Raw genomic sequence first — 25,054 nt, 5'->3', positions numbered from 1 at the left:
TCCAGTCAATCAGATTTAATGTGCTGTAGTGTCCAGTCAGTCAGTGTTAATGTACTGTAGTGTCCAGTCAGTGTTAATGTGCTGTAGTGTCCAGTCAGTCAGTGTTAATGTGCTGTAGTGTCCAGTCAGTCACTGTTAATGTTCTGTAGTGTCCAGTCAGTCAGTCAGTGTCAATGTACTGTAGTGTCCAGTCAGTCAGTGTTAATGTGCTGTAGTGTCCAGTCAGTCAGTGTTAATGTACTGTAGTGTCCAGTCAGTCAGTCAGTGTTAATGTGCTGTAGTGTCCAGTCAGTCAGTGTTAATGTTCTGTAGTGTCCAGTCAGTCAGTGTTAATGTACTGTAGTGTCCAGTCAGTGTTAATGTACTGTAGTGTCCAGTCAGTCAGTCAGTCAGTCAGTGTTAATATGCTGTGGTGTCCAGTCAGTCAGTCAGTGTTAATGTGCTGTAGTGTCCAGTCAGTCAGTGTTAATGTACTGTAGTGTCCAGTCAGTCAGTGTTAATGTGCTGTAGTGTCCAGTCAGTGTTAATGTGCTGTAGTGTCCAGTCAGTCAGTGTTAATGTGCTGTAGTGTCCAGTCAGTCACTGTTAATGTTCTGTAGTGTCCAGTCAGTCAGTCAGTGTCAATGTACTGTAGTGTCCAGTCAGTCAGTGTTAATGTGCTGTAGTGTCCAGTCAGTCAGTGTTAATGTACTGTAGTGTCCAGTCAGTCAGTGTTAATGTGCTGTAGTGTCCAGTCAGTCAGTGTTAATGTGCTGTAGTGTCCAGTCAGTCAGTGTTAATGTGCTGTAGTGTCCAGTCAGTCAGTGTTAATGTGCTGTAGTGTCCAGTCAGTCAGTCAGTGTTAATGTGCTGTAGTGTCCAGTCAGTCAGTGTTAATGTACTGTAGTGTCCAGTCAGTCAGTGTTAATGTGCTGTAGTGTCCAGTCAGTCAGTGTTAATGTCCTGTAGTGTCCAGTAAGTCAGTCAGTGTTAATGTGCTGTAGTGTCCAGTCAGTCAGTGTTAACGTACTGTAGTGTCCAGTCAGTCAGTCAGTGTTAATGTACTGTAGACTTCCAGCAACAGTGAGCACCATACATTACATCAACAGATGTAACAGATTTATTGACAAGGCAAAATATGAAGTAAAAATAATAATAACTGACACAATCAATAATCACGAATTACATAAAAATGAATATTGCAATGAAAACGCAATTTTAAATGTCTATAAATAAGAAAATACGGAATTCACGACAAGCAGCCAATTCACGATTTCCGTATCAGTTGTCATTCTCTCTCTCTCTCTCTCTCTCAGCCTGAGTATTGAAACCGGTTAGCCTGCGTCCCGTCCCCCCCAATCCAGGGAAGAGAGAGACAGGAAGAGGTGATCGGGACACCTGGTGTCAGGTAACACAGGTACAGGGAGTGGCCCAGAGAAAGGGATACACACACACACACCCCGACAGCACAGACAGAGACCCGACAACGGAGATGCGACTGGAGAGAGACACGGGATATTGAACAGGTAAGACGATCCACAGAGCAGGAGAGGGAGCGGACAGAGAGGGAGTCCCGGTCTCACTGTGCTTACAGACTGTCCACATTGTGCGGAGTGGCAAGATACCGCAATAGTAAACACGCGTTCGAGAATCAGAGGTTCGGCGTTCCGCGCGTTCCGGGCGTTCTGTGCCCACAAGCCGAGCCGAGCCCCGGTGTGCGCGCGCAGCAGCTGCGGGGGGCGGGGGTGTAGAGGGTGATGTAGTTTAAACAAAAGGAGAAGTGTGAAAGCAGTTGTAGGAGCTGCGGGGGATGTCATAGTAGTAGCAGTAGTCGAGTAGAATCAGTTGTAGTAGGAGCAGCAGTAGTAGTATAGATGTTTGTTGCTGTTATTATTATTATTATTATTATTATTATTATTATTATTATTATTATTATTTCTTGGCAGACGGCCTTATCCTGGGCGACTTACAACATAAGTGCAAAAATACAGTTCAATAAAGGCATCAATCATTACAAATTCAATTTACATAAAACATAGCAATTCTAAATATACATTTTACAACTTCCAATTTACACAGGCAAGTACAGTAAGTGAGGTCCTACTTCCTGGACGGTGAAAGCTATGTGCTGTCAAGATGTAGGGTCACAGTCAAGGGCTGCGGGAAAGGGAGCAAGGAGGAAACAAATGAAAAACCCTAGAAGCATAATAACAATCTGTGAAGTGCTATCTGACGGGGTTAAAGGACTAATATTATAAGTACTGTCTGAAAAGATGTGTCTTGAGTAAGCGCCGGAAGGAGGTCAAGGACTCATTCCGGCGCTTACTCAAGACACATCTTTTCAGACAGTACTTATAATATTTGTTGGAATAGTTATAGTGGTAATAGCAGCAGTAGCAGAGGAACTGGGTGATAATGTCGCCCACTTCTCTCTTCCTTCCACTCTCATTTTCTCTGTCTGAAACAAAAAGTAAAAACAGAATTTCTCTACAGAAGTATTCTCTTCTCCCTCTGCCCCACCTCTCCTCCCTGGTAATTCAACTCATTTCAATTTAAAAAAGCATTATTGACTCATCAGAGTTGCCACAGCAGTGACAGACAGGCCCAGAGCTGAGCCCCAGGGCGATGGGGACAATCAATACAGGACTGACACATTTCACACTTGACCATGGACAGACACGTCACACACACTAGTTGTCCACAGTGTCCGCAGTGCCAGTGCCCGGGGGCTATGTGCCTCTCAGTGTGGGGGGGCAGTGATGTGTTGCACCGATCTCTCATGCTCTGTGTCCCCCCAGCAGGGTGCCAGTCTGTGTCCCTACTGGGGGGGCTGAGGTCAGGGGTCAGGCCTGCGAGGCAGAGGCAGTGGGCGTCCCTGAGGGCAGTGTGTTTGGGGCAGCGCAGCAGAAAGTGACCTCCCCCTCCCCCTCCCCTGAACTCCCTGCCCACACTCTCTCCTCTCTGGGCTCCGTCTGCCGGTGCCGGTCTGTCTCTGTCTGGGGTCCTCCAATGAGCTCAGGACTTAACTGAACTTAATTTCCTTAATCAGAGCTTATTAATCATTTTAAACCGTTAGTGTCACCTGAATGCTTCAGCTTTTTGTAAATTAAATCATTTTTAAAGTCAAATTTTAGTTCAAGTAAGTAATTGACAAGTAGGTTGGAACAGAAGCCAATAGCACTGTAGAGTGTCCTCGTGCCATGTCCGGACACATTCAGCTGTCATTTCTGGGCGACGTGGTTGATTGCAGCCCTCTGTCTGTGCCGAGTCACTGAGCCTCTCCCTCTCCGCTGTAGTGTGGTGTCCAGTCACGCTCTCTCTCGCAGTGATGCATTGTGGGGGATTGTCCCGCTGTAAGCTCGCGCTGGTCTTCGCTGTGCTGATGGACCTGGTGGGCGTGGCCTCTCTCCTGGTGGGAGTGTTCGCCACAGTGGAGATCCAAGGTCAGCCACTGTTTTGCATCGTCACTGATTCACTGCTTCTCTCTACCGCTTACCCTCTCTCTCTCCTTCCCTACCCCATCCCTCTCTCCACTTGTCTTCCTTTCCCTCTGTCTCCCTTTCCGTTTTCTCCCTCCTCCTCCTCCTCCTTTCTCTCTCAGAAATAATAAGAATCTTATCTTTTGAATAGCAGATGCCCTTATCCAGGGTGACTCACAATATATCATTATTTTACACACATTTATACAGCTGGGTGTTGACTGGAGCAATCTAGATACACTGTCTCGAATAAAGACAATACTATGAATGGTGTCCCCCCCCTCTCCGCCCCAGGTCAGGACTTCGGTGACTTTCTGCTGTACTCCGGCGCGCTGCTGCTCGTCATGGCCATGGGTGGCTGGGTCTTCTGGTACAGCGGCAACCTGGAGGGGCTGGCGGAGGGGGAGGGCGAGTGCGAGTGGCCGATCCACACCCCCGGGCAGATAGGGGGCGCTGTGGACCGTCTGGCACGCAGACTGAGCCACCGCATCAAGAGCCACAGGGAGAGGGGGAGGGACAGAGAGAGGGTGACAGTCCAGCGGAGCCAGACAGTCAAGTAGGCGGTTTCACCACAGCTACACTTCCTAAGTATAGTGAGAGAGACTGAGGACACTACAGTACATTAACAATGACTGACTGACTGGACACTACAGTACATTAACACTGACTGACTGGACACTACAGCACATTAACACTGACTGACTGACTGGACACTACAGTACATTAACACTGACTGACTGACTGGACACTACAGTACATTAACACTGACTGACTGACTGGACACTACAGCACATTAACACTGACTGACTGACTGGACACTACAGCACATTAACACTGACTGACTGGACACTACAGCACATTAACACTGACTGACTGACTGGACACTACAGCACATTAACACTGACTGACTGGACACTACAGCACATTAACACTGACTGACTGGACACTACAGTACATCTGTTGTATCAATATAATGTCTGTTTGAACTCACCAATAATCAGCATGTCAATGGATCTGATCAATAAACTATGCCTGAATTAAAGTGTCCGACTGACTGATTGCACTCATAACATCTCAACACTACTGGTGATTACTCCCCCCTCTGTCCCTCATTACAATGGTGTAGAACCTTCTTATCCCATCATCTGAAACGATGGACAGAAAGGAGACACTGTGGAAGTTTATTATTTTTATTGACTGTCGACACTCCTCGCTGGGTGGGAGGCAGGGATGTGTGTCAGTGAAAGAAGGAGAGGAGGCCGGTATCTGGGGAGGGATGGACGAGGAGCTTCTGAATCTGAGGGAGACAGACAGACAGAGAAAGAGTGTGTCAATATCAGTCAGTCTGTGAGTCAGGCAGTCACTCTGTCACTTAAGTGTTGGGGGTACCTCCTTGAAGCGGGGGTGTGCCGCGTCTTGTACCAGCTGCAGAATGGCTCCCTCCACTGTGGTGAGAAATGCCCCTGACTGCCTGAGGCGAGAAAGAGCAAAGAGACGATCCACCTGACTGAGAGAGAGAGAGTCAGACTGACTGATACACTGACTGATGCTGGTGCTTTATTAAAAATGAAAGATAAACACTATAGGATCATTAATTAACTGAAGAGGTTTATTCATGTACCTGCGTGAGGAGACGGCATCTGCTACAATATGGACTTCGATTCCCTTCTCCAGAAGGTCATAGGTCGTGCACTGAGAGAGAGATAAATGGCTGCAGTGACAGTGTGGACACCAGGGGGCAGTGCTGTGTGTGTCTATTGACTGCAGGCTGCAGTGACAGTGTGGACACCAGGGGGCAGTGCTGTGTGTGTCTATTGACTGCAGGCTGCAGTGACAGTGTGGACACCAGGGGGCAGTGCTGTGTGTGTCTATTGACTGCAGGCTGCAGTGACAGTGTGTGGACACCAGGGGGCAGTGCTGTGTGTGTCTATTGACTGCAGGTTTAGGCAATAGTAAGACATTAACCCCTCTCCCCCACCCCCCGACCCTTCTCTCTCTTACCGCAATACACGCTTGTGTCTCGATGCCACACAGTAGAGCTCGGGTGACCCCCTCCTGCCCCCCTGCTGCCCCCAGGGCCTCCAGCAACCCCGGGGCCCCCAGCATGGAGAAGGCGGTTTTGGGGAAAGGTCGTAGGTCACCCAGGCCCAGCTCGGGCACAGAGGGGCCCAGTCCATGGGGGTACTGCTCTGTGACCAAGGGGGGCACACCCAGGATACGGCACACCTGGGGGAGCAAGAGGGGGGGGGGGAGTCTGGTACACTGATTGGACACTACAGATGTACAGATCATTATTATCAGTGCTGTGATTGTTATTATCGTTGTTATTACCTGCAGCAGGCGGGCAGAGTTGCTCACCACGTCAGTAAAGTGGACGATGTTTGGACGAAATTTCTCCTGCATGTCACACAGCAACAGCACTGACCCCCTCACCCCCAGACGACCCACTGACCTGACCCCTGGCATGACTGGAGCAGTGACCTGGGAGAGAGAGAGAGGGGTTTAATAAACACTCAGACCCCTGACATGAACATGTTAACACTGTGAGAGACAGTCGACAGTATTCTTCTTCTATACTGTCCTGAAATACACTATACTATACTGCACTACACTGTAGTAAACCGTACTGTACTATACACTACACAGTGACAGAGGTGGAGAGAAGGAGGGAATACTGTGCAGAAACCTTCTCCCTCCGAAAGAGAGGCAATACGGTATGGCTGTACCAACAAGTTAATGGAGGGGGGGGTTCTGGTTATGAAAGATACAACGATTCAGATGACGTTACAACGAAACATTCTGAATAAGTGTGAATTATTATTATTAATATTATTTTTCTTTCTTGGCAACATAAGTGCAAAAATACAGAGAAGTACAAGGCATCAATCATTACAAATTCAACTTAGCTAAAACATAGCAGTTCAAAATAATACATTTTACAAATTCCAATTACAATTTACACAAGTACAGTAAGTGAGATCCTATATCCTGGACGGTGAAAGCTAAGTGCTGTCAAGATGTGGGGTTACAGACGAGGGCTACGGGAAAGGGAGCAAGGAGGAAACAATCAAGAACGCGAGGAGCATAATAAGCTACAGGCCATTATTACACTAGCAATCACATACGTATATCAATTAATGTGCATATACACTGTAATGCACACACACATTTCATTTGAAACACTAAACGCACAACTTACCACAACCTTGAACGGCAATGCCGTGTGAGCAGCGAGGTGATTGGTCAAAACGGTAGAGGAGGGGGCGTGTCAGGAACTCCGTTTTAGCCAATCGCATCGCCACTCTCTGCCTGGGCTCAACCAGAGCACAATCCGCCCAATGATGGACAAGAGCAACGACGACCTGCCTGCACTGACCAATCACAGCCCTGTGCAGCTCTAGGTGACGGCAGGCTTAGCCAATAGAACAGTAGGATCGCTTGGGTTAGGACTTTTGGGCAGGAAGTGGCTTCAACCCCAGTTCTGGCAGAGTATGACAGCAGCGTTGCGTGGCTTTTGCCCTCACCCAAGATGTCGGAAAGTGCTGAGCCTCCGGTAGAGTCTCAGAAAGCCGAGGATGAGTCGCCGCCCGATCCGACTTCCACCGAGGACCAACCGACGCCAGAAGAGAAAAAGAAAAGTGACTATTCGTTTATTTTAATAATAATTATTCCGAAGTTTAATTATTGTCCTACATCCTCTATGTTACATGTGCGGCGGTGTCATTCAGTTTCCTCGCTACCCCACTTCCGTAAATAGACGGTGTAGCAGCTTGACTGACAGAGCCTTCAGCCAGTGGGCGGGGTGGAGGTGCATTCGGAGACCAATCAACAGCAGGGAGAGTGGCGGCAATGGGCGGGGTTTGACGGGCTCATAGGAAATGGCCTATGGAACTGTCCCGTATTTTATTACAATTATTATGATCTTAGCATATTAAAATAAATGCGATTCGTGAATTAGAAACTCTGTCTACACGTGAACATGCTTTCCTTAAAGTGAAATATATTGTTTGTAGATGGTTGTAAACACTTCAGTGTCCTAGATAGTGAGAAGGTCAGGCTAGTCGATGGTAGTGTTTAGGTTAGGACTGGTATGTACAGAGTGCATCAGTGACAGTGTGTCAGAGGGGACACAGTGCAATACAGTGTGTTACAGTACAATGCAATATAGTACAGACAGTGTGTTACAGTACCAAGAAATGCCACGCTAATAAGATGTTCTGTTCTGTGCTGTCACTCTCTTCCTCTCCCTCAGTCGATGTGCTGTTGAAGGCCGTGGGCGACACCCCCATCATGAAGACAAAAAAGTGGTCAGTGGAGAGAGGGAGGACTGTCCAAAGCCTGGCCCAGTTCGTCGCCCGCTTCCTCAAACTGGACGCCAGTGAGCAACTGGTGAGAGAGACAGACCGGGTAGTGTCCAGTCAGTCAGTGTTAATGTGCTGTAGTGTCCAGTCAGTCAGTCAGTGTTAATGTGCTGTAGTGTCCAGTCAGTCAGTGTTAATGTGCTGTAGTGTCCAGTCAGTCAGTGTTAATGTGCTGTAGTGTCCAGTCAGTCAGTCAGTGTTAATGTACTGTAGTGTCCAGTCAGTCAGTGTTAATGTGCTGTAGTGTCCAGTCAGTCAGTCAGTGTTAATGTGCTGTAGTGTCCAGTCAGTCAGTGTTAATGTGCTGTAGTGTCCAGTCAGTCAGTGTTAATGTGCTGTAGTGTCCTGTCAGTCAGTCAGTGTTAATGTACTGTAGTGTCCAGTCAGTCAGTCAGTGTTAATGTACTGTAGTGTCCAGTCAGTCAGTGTTAATGAACTGTAGTGTCCAGTCAGTCAGTGTTAATGTGCTGTAGTGTCCAGTCAGTCAGTGTTAATGTGCTGTAGTGTCCAGTCAGTCAGTCAGTGTTAATGTACTGTAGTGTCCAGTCAGTCAGTGTTAATGTACTGTAGTGTCCAGTCAGTCAGTCATTGTTAATGTACTGTAGTGTCCAGTCAGTCAGTCAGTGTTAATGTGCTGTAGTGTCCAGTCAGTCAGTGTTAATGTGCTGTAGTGTCCAGTCAGTCAGTGTTAATGTACTGTAGTGTCCAGTCAGTCAGTCAGTGTTAATGTACTGTAGTGTCCAGTCAGTCAGTCAGTGTTAATGTGCTGTAGTGTCCAGTCAGTCAGTCAGTGTTAATGTGCTGTAGTGTCCAGTCAGTGTTAATGTACTGTAGTGTCCAGTCAGTCAGTGTTAATGTGCTGTAGTGTCCAGTCAGTCAGTGTTAATGTGCTGTAGTGTCCAGTCAGTCAGTCAGTGTTAATGTGCTGTAGTGTCCAGTCAGTCAGTGTTAATGTACTGTAGTGTCCAGTCAGTGTGTCTGTATTCATCTCTCTCTCTCTCGCTCTCTCTCTCCAGTTTATCTATGTCAATCAGTCTTTTGCCCCGTCACCTGACCAGGATGTGGGTGTTCTCTTTGAAGTAAGAACTTCCTGTTTACTAATCTAGACCTGTGTCTTGAAACTCCGGCTGCATTTGCGACTGGTCCAATATGCAGTCAGCGTTGTGAGCAGTTCTAATGGCTACTCTTAGAATCACTTAAGAAACAATTATTCAAACATCAAAGCAATATTCATAGTCATTTATTGCAGCGTTTCATGTGTTAATCTAACATCCTCCCTTCACAAATAAAAATAAACATTCTCACTGTTTATTACATGATAATATCTGGTCGTGGAAATGATAACCAGGACTCTAAGACACCGTCTGCGCGACCTTGTGACCTTTCCTCGGGCTGAGTTCACGCAGACAGGTGTGCAGGCTTGGACAGGTGTGTGGCTGAGCCAGGTTCGGGACAGTAGGCCAATCGAAACTCAGCTTCTGTGCTCACAGGCTTGTCTGAGGGTATCTGGGTTGGTGCAGTTCATAGAAAAACCACAGGGTGGAGATATCCTTGATATTGTGCAGATATACAAGTAAGCAATGGTGTCCATTCAGTCAGTAAGTGTGTTCTTATTGCTCTCCCTCTCTCCCCTTCCCCCACTTTCTCTCTCTCTGTCTCTCTCAGTGTTTCGGCAGTGATGGGAAGCTTGTTCTTCACTACTGTAAATCTCAGGCCTGGGGATGAGTTTTGGGGTCGGACTCATGTCCTGTCTGACCAACTGGCACTTCCTGTCTGAACTCCCGCAATTGCGCACACACAGACAGACAGACAGACACACACACACACACTCTCACACAGACCACAGACATAGACCGATGTACAACCAGGGAGAGAGACACAGAGACACACACTGAGAGACGCACACAGTGACACAGAGACATTGACTCACACACACAGTGACAGACACACACACATACTATAAAAAAGTGTAATTTTGTCAATTTGGATTTTAATGTATTTCTTTTGTGTTCCTGTTTTTGTCATTTCTGTTTTTTCTATTGTGTACAAAATTGTAAATAAACTGGCCTGACAACAACACACCATCTCTCTGTCTCACTGCCAAACTGACTGACTGGACACTACAGCACATTAACACTGACTGACTGACTGGACACTACAGCACATTAACACTGACTGACTGACTGGACACTACAGCACATTAACACTGACTGACTGGACACTACAGCACATTAACACTGATTGACTGACTGGACACTACAGCACATTAACACTGACTGACTGACTGGACACTACAGCACATTAACACTGACTGACAGAAAGAGAGAGATCAAAGTACACAGGAGGACTAAAAGACAGAAGGAGAGCGAGAGAGGGATTAAAAGGGATTAGGGGTAAATAATGAGAAAGAGAGAATCTGACTTCTGAATACTGAAGAAGAGAATTCTTTCCAACAATTCTCTCTCCCCCTGTCACTCTCTCTCTCCCTTGTGTCTCTACCTCAGTCAGTGTTAATGTGCTGTAGTGTCCAGTCAGTCAGTGTTAATGTGCTGTAGTGTCCAGTCAGTCAGTCAGTGTTAATGTGCTGTAGTGTCCAGTCAGTCAGTCAGTGTTAATGTGCTGTAGTGTCCAGTCAGTCAGTCAGTGTAAGCGTGCTGTAGTGTCCAGTCAGTCAGTCAGTGTTAATGTGCTGTATTGTCCAGTCAGTCAGTCAGTGTTAATGTGCTGTAGTGTCCAGTCAGTCAGTCAGTGTTAATGTGCTGTAGTGTCCAGTCAGTCACTCAGTCTGTCTATTTAAGTGTATCCCCACTCCACCCCCCCCCCCTCTCTCTCTCTCTCTTTCTCTCTCTAGATTACAGGGATAATCTTCTGCTTTACATCATTTAACAGCTGTGCCATTTGACCTAAGACAATCCCTCACTCCTTCCTTCCCTCCCATTTGCCATCCTTTCCCCCTCTCCCCCTCTTCTCTCTTTTCTGCCTCCTGCCCCTCTCTTTCTCTCTCTCTGTGACTGACAAACTGGACACTACAGTGCATTAAAACTGACCGAGATAGTAATATGTAATATTGTGTAAATTTAAAGAAGTTTCACTCAGAAATATCAGTTTTATTGTTGCCTTTTTATTTTTTATGAAATTGATAATTGTTTCTACATAGATTCGAGTACTTATACAGTAACAATCATAGTCAGGTTAATTAGTGCTAATTATGTTAATGAGATTTTCTGGTAGAGATAGAGACCCTGTCATTTAATTAACCTCAATATGGGATTTTAATTATTGTGTAACTCGGTAACGCTCGAGTCAGTCATTCAGTATATCTGTCAGTCAGAGAGATACACACTTTACATTTCAACAGAAAGTGACTTTTTCCAAACACTATGATTATGATGATTGTTATTAATCATAATAATAATAATAATAATAATAATAATAATAATAATAATCAGAGACATGGGTTCTATCCACTGCCATTCAGACTGACAGCACAGGTCACAATTAGCACTCGACAAATGAGCATATTTCTTCATTAATTAACAATCCCTAATCACTAGTTCAACACACAGGAACATCAGTCCAGTACAGAGCACTACAGACCAGTGCATTGTACTGCGGTCCAGTCCAATACAGTACAGTCCTGTACAATACAGTCCAGTCCAGTCCAATACAGTGCAGTATAGTCTCTCTCTCTCTTCATCTATCTCTTCCTCTCTCGCTCTTTCTCTCTCTGTCCTCTCCTCAGCACAGTGAATCTCCCCTCTGCCTCTCTGTCCTCTCCTCCTCTTCCTCCTCCTCCTCATCTCTCCCCATCATCATCATCATCTCCTCCTCCTCCTTCTCCCCTCCCTCTGCTTCCCTCTCGCAGTCCTCACAGCCCCTGGCCCCGCCCCCGCACATGCCCCCGCCCCCTAGGAACAGCGCTGCCCGGGGACATGGCCCCCCACCCACGACCCTGCCGGTTGCCGCTTGCCACAGCTGGTGTTGGACCCCCGTGTGCCTGTCAATCACACACCGGGGGGAGGGGTCTGGCAGGACAGGGGGTGGGGTCACCACAGGATGAGGCGGAGGAGGAGGAGGGGGGGGAGGGGCCTGGCAGCCCAGCAGGCCGCTGACAGAGTACACATCCACCCCCCCACCCCCCCCCCCCAGGATGACCTCATCGTATGAGGGGGCGTGGCTGTTGCGAGCCTCTTCCAATCGCAGCCGCTGACGCCGCCGCAGCTCGATCACGGTCTTGGTGTAGGAGTTGAGCGTCAGGACCGCGGCAGCCATGCAGCACGAGAAGGACAGCCAGGCCAGACTGAGGGAGAGAGATAGAGAGAGAGCTTTAATTAACATTGACCAACAGGATACAATATTGACTACTACTAATATTATTATAATTATTGTTATTGTTGTCGTTGTCATTGTTGCTGTTGTGGTGGAGTGATACTGACGTGAAGGACCAGCCGTAGTCCCAGCTCTGTGGCCTCCAGTCTTTGGGACCCAGGCTGACCGTCACCTGGAACACTGTGGTGTACATCATGTGAGCCACCATCCCTAGCAGCCCTGAGGAGAGAGACGGATTCATACTGACACATAAACACACACACTCACGCACACACACTCTCTCACACACACACACCTGACAGCACCGTGCAGATGGCAGCGAAGGCGTTGATCTTCAGGCTGTACATGGGGCTCTGCGAGCAGTGAGAGCAAAGCACCTCCAGCCACATCAGCAGGAAGCCCAGAGACAGCAGGGAGATGTACAGGAACTCACTGACCACGGACAGCCACAGCACCCCTGAGAGAGAGAGGGGGAGAGAGGGGTTAACATAAGACTGGACAGTACAATACAAGAGAAAGACAGAGACAGACGGGGAGACTGAGACACAGAGAGACAGACGGGGATGGGGAGACACAGAAAGAGACAGACAGGAAGACTGAGACAGATGGAAACAGGGAGACTGAGACACAGAGAGACAGATGGGGATGGGGAGACATGGAGAGAGACAGGTGGAGACAGACAGGAAGACTGAGACAGGGAGACACAGAGAGAGACAGACAGGAAGACTGAGACAGAGAGAGACAGATGGGAACAGGGAGACACACATAGAGAGACAGACAGGGAGACTGAGACATAGAGAGAGACAGATGGAAACAGGGAGACAGCTCCGTACCTTGCTCTGAAGCTGGGGTCAATTCTATGAAGCTTCGACATTTCTCTCCTGCAACAGAATACAGACCCATTTAGTTATCTGTTTTTCTTTTATTTGTATTATTTAAATCATAATTATTGTCAAACTTACCCCCCCCGACTTCCCCCTCCCCCCGCAAAATCATTAAAGTCAGAATCACTGGTGTTTACGAGGACTATGACAGCGCAATGAGTGTGTGAGTGTGTATGTGTGTGTGTGTATGCGTGTGTGTGTGTTTGTGTGTGTATGTGTCTGTATGCGTGTGTGTGTGTGTCTGTGTGTATGTGTCTGCGTGTGTGTGTGTGTGTGGAGTTGGAGTGTCACTGTGATTTCAGTGAATCCACGACTGCACAGAGAAGTCAGTGAAACTAACCGACGTTATTTTTGGTATTCAAGGTTCAAATTGGCATTCATGATAATTTCATGTTATTATTATTAGATTATTTAATATATTTTTCTAAACCCTCCCTCTCTGCCCTCTCTCTCTCCCTGTCCTTTCCTCTCTCTATCTCTCACCATCATGGTGCTTCTCACAGGAGAGCCAGAAGCCCGTGTGAAAGTATCTGAAAGTGTACTTGTCCTCTCCAGTTTCCCATATATAGTGCACAGCATTAGCCAATTGCCTCTGCCGAATCCTGTTAAGCTCCTCCTTCTTGCTGGAGCCGTGCGTCCCATTGGCTGAAGACGGGGCTGCGGGGCCGTGTGCGGAACCTGGGGGCCCGATTCTCCTGGTCGTGACAGGGTTCTGAGAGGGCCGTGACGTCACCCCAGATCCTGTCACCATGGAGCCTGCTGTGCTGGGGTTGACTGAGACAGAGAGGAGACAGTGTCACTGTGCTGTAGTGTCCAGTCAGTCAGACAGTGTCACTGTGCTGTAGTGTCCAGTCAGTCAGTGTTAATGTACTGTAGTGTCCAGTCAGTCAGTGTTAATGTGCTGTAGTGTTCAGTCAGTCAGTCAGTGTCACTGTGCTGTAGTGTCCAGTCAGTCAGACAGTGTCACTGTGCTGTAGTGTCCAGTCAGTCAGTGTTAATGTGCTGTAGTGTCCAGTCAGTCAGTCAGTGTTAATGTGCTGTAGTGTCCAGTCAGTCAGTGTTAATGTACTGTAGTGTCCAGTCAGTCAGTGTTAATTTGCTGTAGTGTCCAGTCAGTCAGTGTTAATGTACTGTAATGTCCAGTCAGTCAGTGTTAATGTACTGTAGTGTCCAGTCAGTCAGTCATTGTTATTGTGCTGTAGTGTCCAGTCAGTCAGTGTTAATGTACTGTAGTGTCCAGTCAGTCAGTGTTAATGTGCTGTAGTGTCCAGTCAGTCAGTGTTAATGTACTGTAGTGTCCAGTCAGTCAGTCCGTGTTAATGTAATGTAGTGTCCAGTCAGTCAGTGTTAATGTGCTGTAGTGTCCAGTCAGTCAGTGTTAATGTGCTGTAGTGTCTAGTCAGTCAGTCAGTGTTAATGTGCTGTAGTGTCCAGTCAGTCAGTCAGTGTCAATGTGCTGTAGTGTCCAGTCAGTCAGTCAGTGTTAATGTGCTGTAGTGTCCAGTTAGTCAGTGTTAATGTGCTGTAGTGTCCAGTCAGTCAGTGTTAATGTGCTGTAGTGTCCTGTCAGTCAGTGTTAATGTGCTGTAGTGTCCAGTCAGTCAGTGTTAATGTGCTGTAGTGTCCAGTCAGTCAGTCAGTCAGTGTTAATGTACTGTAGTGTCCAGTCAGTCAGTGTTAATGTGCTGTAGTGTCCTGTCAGTCAGTGTTAATGTGCTGTAGTGTCCAGTTAGTCAGTGTTAATGTGCTGTAGTGTCCAGTCAGTCAGTCAGTCAGTGTTAATGTACTGTAGTGTCCAGTCAGTCAGTGTTAATGTGCTGTAGTGTCCAGTCAGTCAGTGTTAATGTGCTGTAGTGTCCAGTCAGTCAGTGTTAATGTGCTGTAGTGTCCAGTCAGTCAGTGTTAATGTGCTGTAGTGTCCAGTCAGTCAGTCAGTGTTAATGTACTGTAGTGTCCAGTCAGTCAGTGTTAATGTGCTGTAGTGTCCAGTCAGTCAGTCAGTCAGAGTTAATGTGCTGTAGTGTCCAGTAGGGCTGTCTTCGAAGGTTTGAACATTCGTAGGTTTATTCGGTCTCCAGACCTTCGGAGGTTTTTACACATATTTCAAGGTTCGTCATGTGACAATCACATTGATTGTTTTCTCTTGTTATTAGAAATTGACAGTGTTTGAATACAATCTCACCAGTGGTGAGCGCCTCGGTTGTATTGCTCCCACAGTTCTTCATCTTGACTGGAGACAGGCAGAGTGGCTTGACCACCTTGTGTGTCCCCTCACACCAGTAGTTGGTGCAGAAGGCCAGGATGGAGGACGCAAGAGCGAGGGATGTGAGGGAGAGAGAGAGCAGGGAACGGGATCGACGAGACATGTGACTCAGCATGGTGGATGGAGGGAGGGAGAGAAAGAGGTGGAGAGAGGAGAGAGACAGAGGCAAGGGTGGAGGGAGAGAGGTGGAGAAAGGAAGGGGAGGGAGAGGCAAAGGGATAATGATAGATGGGAGAAAGAAGGGTGGAAGGAGAGTGTGGAGGGAGATGGGGAAGGAGGGATGGACAGAGGGGATGGGAGAGAAGGTTGAGACGACAGAGAGGGTGGAGGAGAAAGAGGGAGGAAGAGGGAGAGAGGGCAGGAAGAGATGGAGGGAGAGGGCAGAGGAAGGTAGAAGGATGGAGGTGGATGGAGAAGGGGATTTCGACTGTAATAGAGATTGGGAGAGATGGAAGGGAAGGATTCAGGGATGGAGAGAAGGAGAGAGGGCAGGGGGTGGTAGTGAGTGAGTGGGAGGGAGATGGAGAGCAGGAGAGGGAAGTGGGAAAGGGAGAGGAAAGAGGGATGGTGAAAGAGGAAATGGAGGATAGATGGAGTGAGAGATGAGAGACAGACAGGGAGTGAAGGAGAAATGGACGAGGAGGAGAGAGCGAAATAATCTACAATAGTAATAATAATATGGTGTATTATTTAGTTTTGAAATGGTCTGTGTATCTGTCTCTCCTCCTCCCTCCCTCTCTCTCGACACACAATCCCACACCGTCTGTTAAGACATACTTCCTCTTCCCTCCCTCTCTCTCTCTCCCCCACAATGGGGAGGTGAGGGAGCAAGAAAGAGCACTGAAGATGAATGCGATTGCAATTTAAAAAAATGAATTATGGGTAATTTGAACTCGTTAGAATGATAGTGGCATCATTCTCTCTCTTTTTCTCTATTTCTCTTTCTGTGTCAGGAGTGTCTGTGGGGTCTGTATTAGGGTCTGTGTCTCTCTCTTTTTCTGTTAACTGGAAAAAATAAGGAATTGCAAATTCACTACAAGAGCACAGATAAAGAGAGAGGCAGTGGGAGAGTGAAAAAGGAATAGGTGGACAATATCAGAGATGATGAGAGAGAAAGTGGAACAGAGATAGGGTGAGATGGGACAAAGAGACAGACACAAACAGAGAGATGGACAGACAGAGAGAAAGAGAAACATTACAGCACATTAACACTGACTGACTGGACACTACAGTACATTAACACTGACTGACTGACTGGACACTACAGCACATTAACACTGACTGACTGACTGGACACTACAGCACATTAACACTGACTGACTGGACACTACAGCTCATTAACACTGACTGACTGGACACTACAGCACATTAACACTGACTGACTGGACACTATAGTACATTAACACTGACTGACTGACTGGACACTACAGTACATTAACACTGACTGACTGACTGGACACTACAGCACATTAACACTGACTGACTGACTGGACACTACAGCACATTAACACTGACTGACTGACTGGACACTACAGCACATTAACACTGACTGACTGACTGGACACAACAGTACATTAACACTGACTGACTGGACACTACATTACATTAACACTGACTGACTGACTGGACACTACAGCACATTAACACTGACTGACTGACTGGACACTACAGCACATTAACACTGACTGACTGGACACTACAGCTCATTAACACTGACTGACTGGACACTACAGCACATTAACACTGACTGACTGGACACTATAGTACATTAACACTGACTGACTGACTGGACACAACAGTACATTAACACTGACTGACTGGACACTACATTACATTAACACTGACTGACTGACTGGACACTACAGCACATTAACACTGACTGACTGGACACTACATTACATTAACACTGACTGATTGACTGGACACTACAACACATTAACACTGACTGACTGAACACTACAGTACATTAACACTGACTGACTGACTGGACACTACAGCACATTAACACTGACTGACTGGATACTCCATCCTTCTCCCTGACCTCTTTCAGTAATACTGAATAATGTAGAATTCCTTCAGTCTTACTGTACTGTGGGTTTGTGTCTCTCTCTGTCTTCGGTCTCTGTCTCTCTGTTTCTGTGTCTTTGTTTCTCTCTCTCTCTTTTCTCCTGATTTTTCATTTTTCTTGTCAGACTCCCTCTACTTGTATTTAATCTCTGTCCATCTGTTCTGGCCTCTCTCTCTCTCTCTCTCTCTCTCTCTCTCTCTCTCTCTCTCTCTCTCACTCACCCAGTGTTAATGTGCTGTAGTGTCCAGTCAGTCAGTCAGTGTTAATGTGCTGTAGTGTCCAGTCAGTCAGTGTTAATGTGCTGTAGTGTCCAGTCAGTCAGTCAGTGTTAATGTGCTGTAGTGTCCAGTCAGTCAGTCAGTGTTAATGTGCTGTAGTGTCCAGTCAGTCAGTGTTAATGTGCTTTAGTGTCCAGTCAGTCAGTGTTAATGTACTGTAGTGTCCAGTCAGTCAGTCAGTGTTAATGTGCTGTAGTGTCCAGTCAGTCAGTCAGTGTTAATGTACTGTAGTGTCCAGTCAGTCAGTGTTAATGTGCTGTAGTGTCCAGTCAGTCAGTCAGTGTTAATGTGCTGTAGTGTCCAGTCAGTCAGTCAGTGTTAATGTGCTGTAGTGTCCAGTCAGTCAGTCAGTGTTAATGTGCTTTAGTGTCCAGTCAGTCAGTGTTAATGTACTGTAGTGTCCAGTCAGTCAGTCAGTGTTAATGTGCTGTAGTGTCCAGTCAGTCAGTCAGTGTTAATGTACTGTAGTGTCCAGTCAGTCAGTGTTAATGTGCTGTAGTGTCCAGTCAGTCAGTCAGTGTTAATGTGCTGTAGTGTCCAGTCAGTCAGTCAGTGTTAATGTGCTGTAGTGTCCAGTCAGTCAGTCAGTGTTAATGTGCTGTAGTGTCCAGTCAGTCAGTGTTAATGTGCTTTAGTGTCCAGTCAGTCAGTGTTAATGTGCTGTAGTGTCCAGTCAGTCAGTCAGTGTTAATGTGCTGTAGTGTCCAGTCAGTCAGTCAGTGTTAATGTACTGTAGTGTCCAGTCAGTCAGTCAGTGTTAATGTGCTGTAGTGTCCAGTCAGTCAGTCAGTGTTAATGTGCTGTAGTGTCCAGTCAGTCAGTGTTAATATACTGTAGTGTCCAGTCAGTCAGTGTTAATGTGCTGTAGTGTCCAGTCAGTCAGTCAGTGTTAATGTACTGTAGTGTCCAGTCAGTCAGTGTTAATGTGCTGTAGTGTCCAGTCAGTCAGTCAGTGTTAATGTACTGTAGTGTCCAGTCTGTCAGTGTTAATATACTGTAGTGTCCAGTCAGTCAGTGTTAATGTGCTGTAGTGTCCAGTCAGTCAGTCAGTGTTAATGTGCTGTAGTGTCCAGTCAGTCAGTGTTAATGTGCTGTAGTGTCCAGTCAGTCAGTCAGTGTTAATGTACTGTAGTGTCCAGTCAGTCAGTCAGTGTTAATGTGCTGTAGTGTCCAGTCAGTCAGTCAGTGTTAATGTGCTGTAGTGTCCAGTCAGTCAGTGTTAAGTGTTAATGTGCTGTAGTGTCCAGTCAGTCAGTCAGTGTTAATGTGCTGTAGTGTCCAGTCAGTCACACAGGAAGAAAAACAGTTTCACTTTGAATTTAATATTGTATTTATTTATTTATTTATTTTATTTCCAATTTCTTCTTTGGAGTATGGATACAGTGGACAGACAAGCAGACAGACAGACAGATAGACCAGGAGATGAATGCACCCAAACTCACAGCCTCACTGACACAACTACCACCCGCATTAAGAATGAGTAATTAATTACACAGCAGTGTATTGACTGTACTGCACTGCTGCACAGCGACTGACTGAATTGTAGTGGTTCCTACTGCAATTATAACAATAATAATAATAATGAAAAGAATAGTAATTTTATTATTATTATATAATCACCGTCTACTCTCTTTCTTTCTCCCTCTATTCCCCTCTATCTTCGTTCTAATCTCCTCCATCTCCATCTCTGCCTCTCCTCCCCCTCCTCTCTCTGTCTTTGTGTCCCTCCCCCTCTCTCTCTCTCTCTCTCTCACCGGTCTGTTCTGTATATTTACAATGACAGCTTATGTTTTAACCTGATGTTGTGTGTGTGTGCATGTGCGTGTGTGTGTGTGTTCCTCTCTGACCTGTCTCTCTCTCAGAAGCAGCTTTTAAACACTAACACGTGTAGTGAAGTGTAGTGTACTGCAGTATAATGTAGTACATCATAATATAGTACAGTACAGCGCAGTGTGGAGTAGTACAGTGCAGTGCTGTATAGTTAAGCAGGGAATCTATATTTCCCATGACTGCATACCGAGCCCTGCCACTGGGCCACAGCTGCAAGGGCTTTTGGGAACTGTAGTTCCTCCACTTCTATACACGCTCTGTTTTCATGTGAGCTGCAATTCCCATGATGCATTGGGACAGAGATTTTGACTACAGTGTGGGCCACAGCTGCAAGGGCTCTTTGGAAATGTAGCCTTTTCTTTGTAATAGTATTATTATTGTGATTATTATTGTTGTTGCTGTTGCTGTTGTCACAGTTATACAGATATGGAGATATGTAAATAAGGGGAAAATCACAATAAAAGGTAAGATTAAAAAGAGAGAGAGAACGAGGAAGGGTATCTGTATCCATTTCACTCTCCTCCTCTCTTTACTGAGTTGAGGACACACTCTCTCTCCCTCTCCCTCTCCCTCTCCCTCAGTCCACTCAGCTGCAGTGTGTCCAGTTGTCTGTCTGGGGCTGAATCGGTGTCCGGACAGACAGACACACTGCTGAGACACGAGCAGAGAGCTGCACTGGACAGCACTGCCCCCCCGAGCGGAGTCACTCACACACACTGTCACATGACCGAGGGACGGAACATGTGACACTACAGCACAATGACCATAGAGACACAGTACCATATACCAGCTGCATGGGGCACAGTGCGTACTGATCCACAGGAGCGAGGGAGGGAGGGAAGGAGAGAGACAGGGTGAGGATGAGAAAGTCAAATACATAATCACAAGAAAAGTAGGCAGAAAGACAAAGACAGAGAGAGGGATGGAAGGAGAGAAACAACGAGGGAGACAGGCAGCAAGAGAGGGATATACAGAGCAAGAGAAAGTGAGGAAGAGAGGAAGAGAGAGGGAGGTGAAGTGAGAGAGAAAGAGAAGGGGGTGGAGGGAGAGTGCCAGAGAAAGAGAGGGAGAGGTGGAGAGGGGAGTACAGACACACACACACACATATATATATATATATATATATATATATATTAACATATATGTTAGTACAGACAATTTTTCATCAAGAGTAAAAATGGGTCATTTCTGTAGAGATGCAGGGATGGAGTGATGGAGTAATGGAGAGATAGAGGGATGGAGAGATGACTCATTTCTTCTTAACAGGCTCGTACTGGATGAGTCGGAGAGCGTCGTCGTTGTCTGACACTCCCTGGATGAACTCCCCCTCCAGCAGCTTGTCTGAGAGAGAGAGAGAAAGAGAGCAGAGTGTTAATGTGCTGTAGTGTCCAGTCAGTCAGTGTTAATGTACTGTAGTGTCCAGTCAGTCAGTCAGTGTTAATGTGCTGTAGTGTTCAGTCAGTCAGTCAGTGTTAATGTGCTGTAGTGTCCAGTCAGTCAGTGTTAATGTGCTGTAGTGTCCAGTCAGTCAGTCAGTGTTAATGTGCTGTAGTGTTCAGTCAGTCAGTCAGTGTTAATGTGCTGTAGTGTCCAGTCAGTCAGTGTTAATGTACAGTAGTGTCCAGTCAGTCAGTCAGTGTTAATGTGCTGTAGTGTCCAGTCAGTCAGTGTTAATGTACTGTAGTGTCCAGTCAGTCAGTGTTAATGTACTGTAGTGTCCAGTTAGTCAGTCAGTGTTAATGTGCTGTAGTGTCCAGTCAGTCAGTGTTAATGTGCTGTAGTGTCCAGTCAGTCAGTGTTAATGTACTGTAGTGTCCAGTCAGTCAGTCAGTGTTAATGTGCTGTAGTGTCCAGTCAGTCAGTGTTAATGTGCTGTAGTGTCCAGTCAGTCAGTCAGTGTTAATGTGCTGTAGTGTTCAGTCAGTCAGTCAGTGTTAATGTGCTGTAGTGTCCAGTCAGTCAGTGTTAATGTGCTGTAGTGTCCAGTCAGTCAGTCAGTGTTAATATGCTGTAGTGTCCAGTCAGTCAGTGTTAATGTGCTGTAGTGTCCAGTCAGTCAGTCAGTGTTAATGTGCTGTATTGTCTGAGCGATACATTGACTCCCTCTCTTACCGTTCTCTCCCTTTTTGAAGAAGTTCCACAGTTTGTCAGCTCTCTTCTCTGGCGTGTTCTCATCCTCCGGCAGCAGCTCCACCTCGTCCTTCGGGATCAGCTTAAAGATCGCCTGAGAGGAGGGAGGGAGAGAGAGAGAGGGAAGGAGAGGGAGAGAGGTTTATAATTGAAACTGACTGACTGGTCACTTCAGTGCGGTGACACTGAGATGGTTATTGAACTACAGTTAAGATGGCTCCTCCCATAAGCACCCAGGGAGGACAGTGCCTTGTTCGTAGTCCATCTTTCTCTAAGCAGCTGCCTATAGATGCCTGCAGTTCCCTCTGTGACCACCAGAGGGGGAGAGAAGCTATTTTGTATCTGTATTTCTTGGTCAAACATGTACATGCACTAACATATTAACAGTCACACTAACACACACACACACATACACACATACACACAAACATATTAACACAGTTCCACTAACACACTTACAACACACACTCTCACACACTCATACACACACACACATGCACTCTCACCCTGCCGCCCTCCTCACCGTGCAGATCTCCCGGACCTCGGCCTTGCTGATGTAGCCGTTGCGGTCCACGTCGAACAGAGAGAAGGCCCACTCCAGCTTGAGCGCCGTCTTTCCTGAGGAGGTGAGGTGCAGGGCGATGATGTACTCCTTGAAGTCCAGCGTCCCGTCCGCGTTGGTGTCGAACGAGCGGAAGACGTGCTGTGCATAGCTCTGGGCGTCGCTCTCGGGGAAGAAGCGGGCGTAGATCTTCTCGAACTCGGGCCGGCTGATGCGCCCGTCCGGACACTGCTTGCGGAAGGAGTCGTACCACTGCGTCAGCTCCTGCTCTGAGAACTTGGTGCTCAGCTTCAGGTCCTCCAGGATCTCCTTGGAGATGGCGCCGCTCTTGGCGTTGCCCATGTCTCTGGCTGGGGATGTCTTGGGTGGCGACTTCCTGTTTTCCTGTTGTTCTCCCTGTTCTCCCGACTTCCCGGACTTGGAGGTGCTTGTAGGAGTTTGGTGTGTCTTCCTAAGTTCCTGCTTCCTGTTTTACAAACTTCTTGCTTCCTGTTCCCCGTTTGTTTCCTCGTTTGGGTGTGGTTTGCTTCCTGTCTTCGTCGCCTTCTTCCTGTGGCAGCTTTCGGACTCCTGCCTCCTGTTCCCTGTTCTCCCTCTCTCTCTCTCTCTCTCCTCTAAACTCGGACAGTGCCTGGATCGCTCCTTCGTTCGCAGTTCTCAGCTCTGTGGCTCTGTCTCTCTGTAGTGTGAGTCAGTGAGATCACTTCTCTAACACAACATGTAAAAGAAACGAATAATAATACAGAGAGGATGAGAGACACAGAGAGAGAAAGACAGCAGGGGAGGTGGAGGACAGGGCCCAATTCACCCCAAACACACTGCCCTCAGGCCTGACCCCTGACCTCAGCCCACCCAGCAGGGATACAGACTGGCACCCTGCTGGGGGGACACAGAGTGCGAGAGATCAGTGCTACACATCCCTGCCCCCCCACACTGAGAGGCACACAGCCCCCGGGCCCTGGCACTGCGGACACTGTGGACAACTAGTGTGTGTGACGTGTCTGTCCATGGTCAAGTGTGAAATGTGTCAGTCCTGTATTGATTGTCCCCATCGCCCTGGGGCTCAGCTCTGGGCCTGTCTGTCACTGCTGTGGCAACTCTGAGGCCAGTTAGTCGGGACAATACAGCTTTTCTGAATGTCAATTTGAGCTTGAGAGAAACAGCGCCCTCGCACTCTGTCCAGGCACAGCAGGGGAACTGCACCCTTCTCTCTCTCTCTCCTGTCTTTGTCCCTCCCCTTTCTGTGTCTCCGCCCTTTTGCTCTCCCTCCTCTAACCCCTCCAACTGCCACCGTGTATCCACCTCTCCCACTATATTCCTCCTCCTCCTCCCCCCTTCTCCCCTCTCTCTCTCTCCCTCCCACCTTCTCCACCCCCCTCTCTTCCTCTCTTCCTCTCACCCCCTCCTTCTCCCTGTCTCTCTCTCTCCATTAAAACACTGCGCAAGGAAATCACAAAACAAAATAAGGAAATAATAAAATATAGAGGAAGGAGGGATTCAGCAGGAAGAAAGTGGAAGAATTGACAGATGGATTAAAAATGAGAAACACCAGAATCATAAGAATGGAAGAGAGAATGATAATCCAGGAGAGAGAGAGAGAGAGAGTGAGAGAGACAGAGAGAGACACAGAAAGAGAGAGACGGAGAGAGAGCAAAGAATTAAATTAACTGTGAAGGATTGAAAATGGAAGAAAAGTAAAGATATTTATTATTAAAATTATGATTATTGTTGTTTTTAATTAGTGTGATTGCTGTAATTAATGTATTGTTATTATTTGAATGTATGTATTATTTAATTATTATAATGTATTTTAATTAAAATCAATAAGGGAGTGAGAGAAGAGAGAGACGGAGTGAGAGAAGTCTCTCCAGAGAAGATAAAGAAGGAAAGAAAGAATGAGGGAGTGAGAGAGTGAGGACGAACAGTGAGAACGCAGTGATGATCAACTGAAAAGAGAGGTTGAGAGAGAAAGAAAGAGAGGGGACAGGAGGAATGGAGGGGAATCCAGAGCGGCAGAGAGAAAGGAAAAGAAGGGGACGTGACAGAGAGAGAAAGGCAGGAGAGATGAGTGAGAGTTGGAAGGAAGGAGTGTAAAACTAAACTTAAAGTGAGGCGAGACCATTGGAGACATGAATAGAGAGAGAGGGAACAACAGGAAAGGAAGAGGGGGGTGTGAAATAAATGAGGACAAAGAGGAAGAAGGTGGAAGGAGAGGGAGAGAGAAAAATATTTGATAGGAAACTAGACTGACTAGGAGAATTAACTGGTTAAGGGAAAAGAGAAGAATGTAAGGAGAGCGCGAGAATAAAAAAGCAGAGATGAGGAGCAAAATATGAATTAACAGAATTAAAGAATAAGAAAAGAGAGAGGGAGAGTGGGAGAGGGGGAGAGGTATGAGTGTCAATGGTCCTACCTGCACAGCAGTTGTGGGATGAATGGAGAAAGAAGCGAGGGAGCACGGGAGTGAGTGGCTCTGATAGACGAGTGGAGTGACGGAGGGAAGTGTTTGTGTGGCGACAGTAATTCAATTACAGGATTATTGAGGAAAACCTGAAAATACTCCATGCACCCCCCCACAGCCTCCCCCCGTCCCTGTGTCCAGAGTCCAGTCAGTCAGTGTTAATGTACTGTAGTGTCCAGTCAGTCAGTCAGTGTTAATGTACTGTAGTGTCCAGTCAGTCAGTGTTAATGTGCTGTAGTGTCCAGTCAGTCAGTGTTAATGTACTGTAGTGTCCAGTCAGTCAGTCAGTGTTAATGTGCTGTAGTGTCCAGTCAGTCAGTGTTAATGTGCTGTAGTGTCCAGTCAGTCAGTCAGTGTTAATGTGCTGTAATGTCCAGTCAGTCAGTCAGTGTTAATGTGCTGTAGTGTCCAGTCAGTCAGTCAGTGTTAA

The 25,054-nt window shown here is 46.9% G+C and overlaps 5 protein-coding genes across 6 annotated transcripts; 2 read left to right on the top strand and 3 right to left on the bottom strand.

The window, feature by feature from the left end:
- Window positions 1-1,300: 1,300 nt before the first annotated feature.
- Window positions 1,301-4,500, top strand: tmem238a (transmembrane protein 238a). Its single transcript, XM_066712447.1, has 3 exons — window positions 1,301-1,505; window positions 3,276-3,422; window positions 3,753-4,500. Exons 2-3 carry the CDS (start codon window positions 3,308-3,310, stop codon window positions 4,016-4,018), a joined length of 381 nt encoding a protein of 126 aa, XP_066568544.1. The 5' UTR covers window positions 1,301-1,505; window positions 3,276-3,307; the 3' UTR covers window positions 4,019-4,500.
- A 132-nt stretch (window positions 4,501-4,632) lies between these two features.
- isoc2 (isochorismatase domain containing 2) lies at window positions 4,633-6,958 on the bottom strand. 2 transcript variants are annotated; one of them, XM_066712439.1, is made up of 6 exons: window positions 6,658-6,958; window positions 5,790-5,939; window positions 5,460-5,684; window positions 5,080-5,150; window positions 4,848-4,965; window positions 4,633-4,755 (listed from the first exon to the last, which is right to left on the bottom strand). In XM_066712439.1, the coding sequence occupies exons 2-6, from the start codon at window positions 5,922-5,924 to the stop codon at window positions 4,696-4,698; spliced, it is 609 nt and encodes a 202-aa protein (XP_066568536.1). In that variant the 5' UTR covers window positions 5,925-5,939; window positions 6,658-6,958; the 3' UTR covers window positions 4,633-4,695. The 2 variants fall into 2 exon arrangements, with proteins under 2 accessions (XP_066568536.1, XP_066568537.1); XM_066712440.1 differs by having other exon boundaries at window positions 4,848-4,929.
- An 18-nt stretch (window positions 6,959-6,976) lies between these two features.
- Window positions 6,977-9,896, top strand: atg12 (ATG12 autophagy related 12 homolog (S. cerevisiae)). Its single transcript, XM_066712441.1, has 4 exons — window positions 6,977-7,096; window positions 7,711-7,847; window positions 8,836-8,898; window positions 9,485-9,896. The coding sequence occupies exons 1-4, from the start codon at window positions 6,988-6,990 to the stop codon at window positions 9,542-9,544; spliced, it is 369 nt and encodes a 122-aa protein (XP_066568538.1). The 5' UTR covers window positions 6,977-6,987; the 3' UTR covers window positions 9,545-9,896.
- Window positions 9,897-11,557: 1,661 nt separating this feature from the next.
- LOC136759600 (germ cell-specific gene 1-like protein) lies at window positions 11,558-16,322 on the bottom strand. The gene is made up of 6 exons (XM_066714593.1): window positions 15,215-16,322; window positions 13,516-13,710; window positions 12,982-13,029; window positions 12,444-12,605; window positions 12,256-12,367; window positions 11,558-12,119 (listed from the first exon to the last, which is right to left on the bottom strand). The coding sequence occupies exons 1-6, from the start codon at window positions 15,408-15,410 to the stop codon at window positions 11,558-11,560; spliced, it is 1,275 nt and encodes a 424-aa protein (XP_066570690.1). The 5' UTR covers window positions 15,411-16,322.
- A 2,637-nt stretch (window positions 16,323-18,959) lies between these two features.
- rcvrn2 (recoverin 2) lies at window positions 18,960-24,666 on the bottom strand. Its single transcript, XM_066712438.1, has 4 exons — window positions 24,577-24,666; window positions 22,125-22,871; window positions 21,584-21,695; window positions 18,960-20,812 (listed from the first exon to the last, which is right to left on the bottom strand). Exons 2-4 carry the CDS (start codon window positions 22,503-22,505, stop codon window positions 20,721-20,723), a joined length of 585 nt encoding a protein of 194 aa, XP_066568535.1. The 5' UTR covers window positions 22,506-22,871; window positions 24,577-24,666; the 3' UTR covers window positions 18,960-20,720.
- Between the last annotated feature and the right edge of the window lie 388 nt (window positions 24,667-25,054).

This window comes from Amia ocellicauda, chromosome 1, assembly GCF_036373705.1.
Source record: "Amia ocellicauda isolate fAmiCal2 chromosome 1, fAmiCal2.hap1, whole genome shotgun sequence".
Lineage (NCBI taxonomy): Eukaryota > Metazoa > Chordata > Actinopteri > Amiiformes > Amiidae > Amia > Amia ocellicauda.
This window is presented reverse-complemented; position numbering and strand designations above follow the sequence as displayed.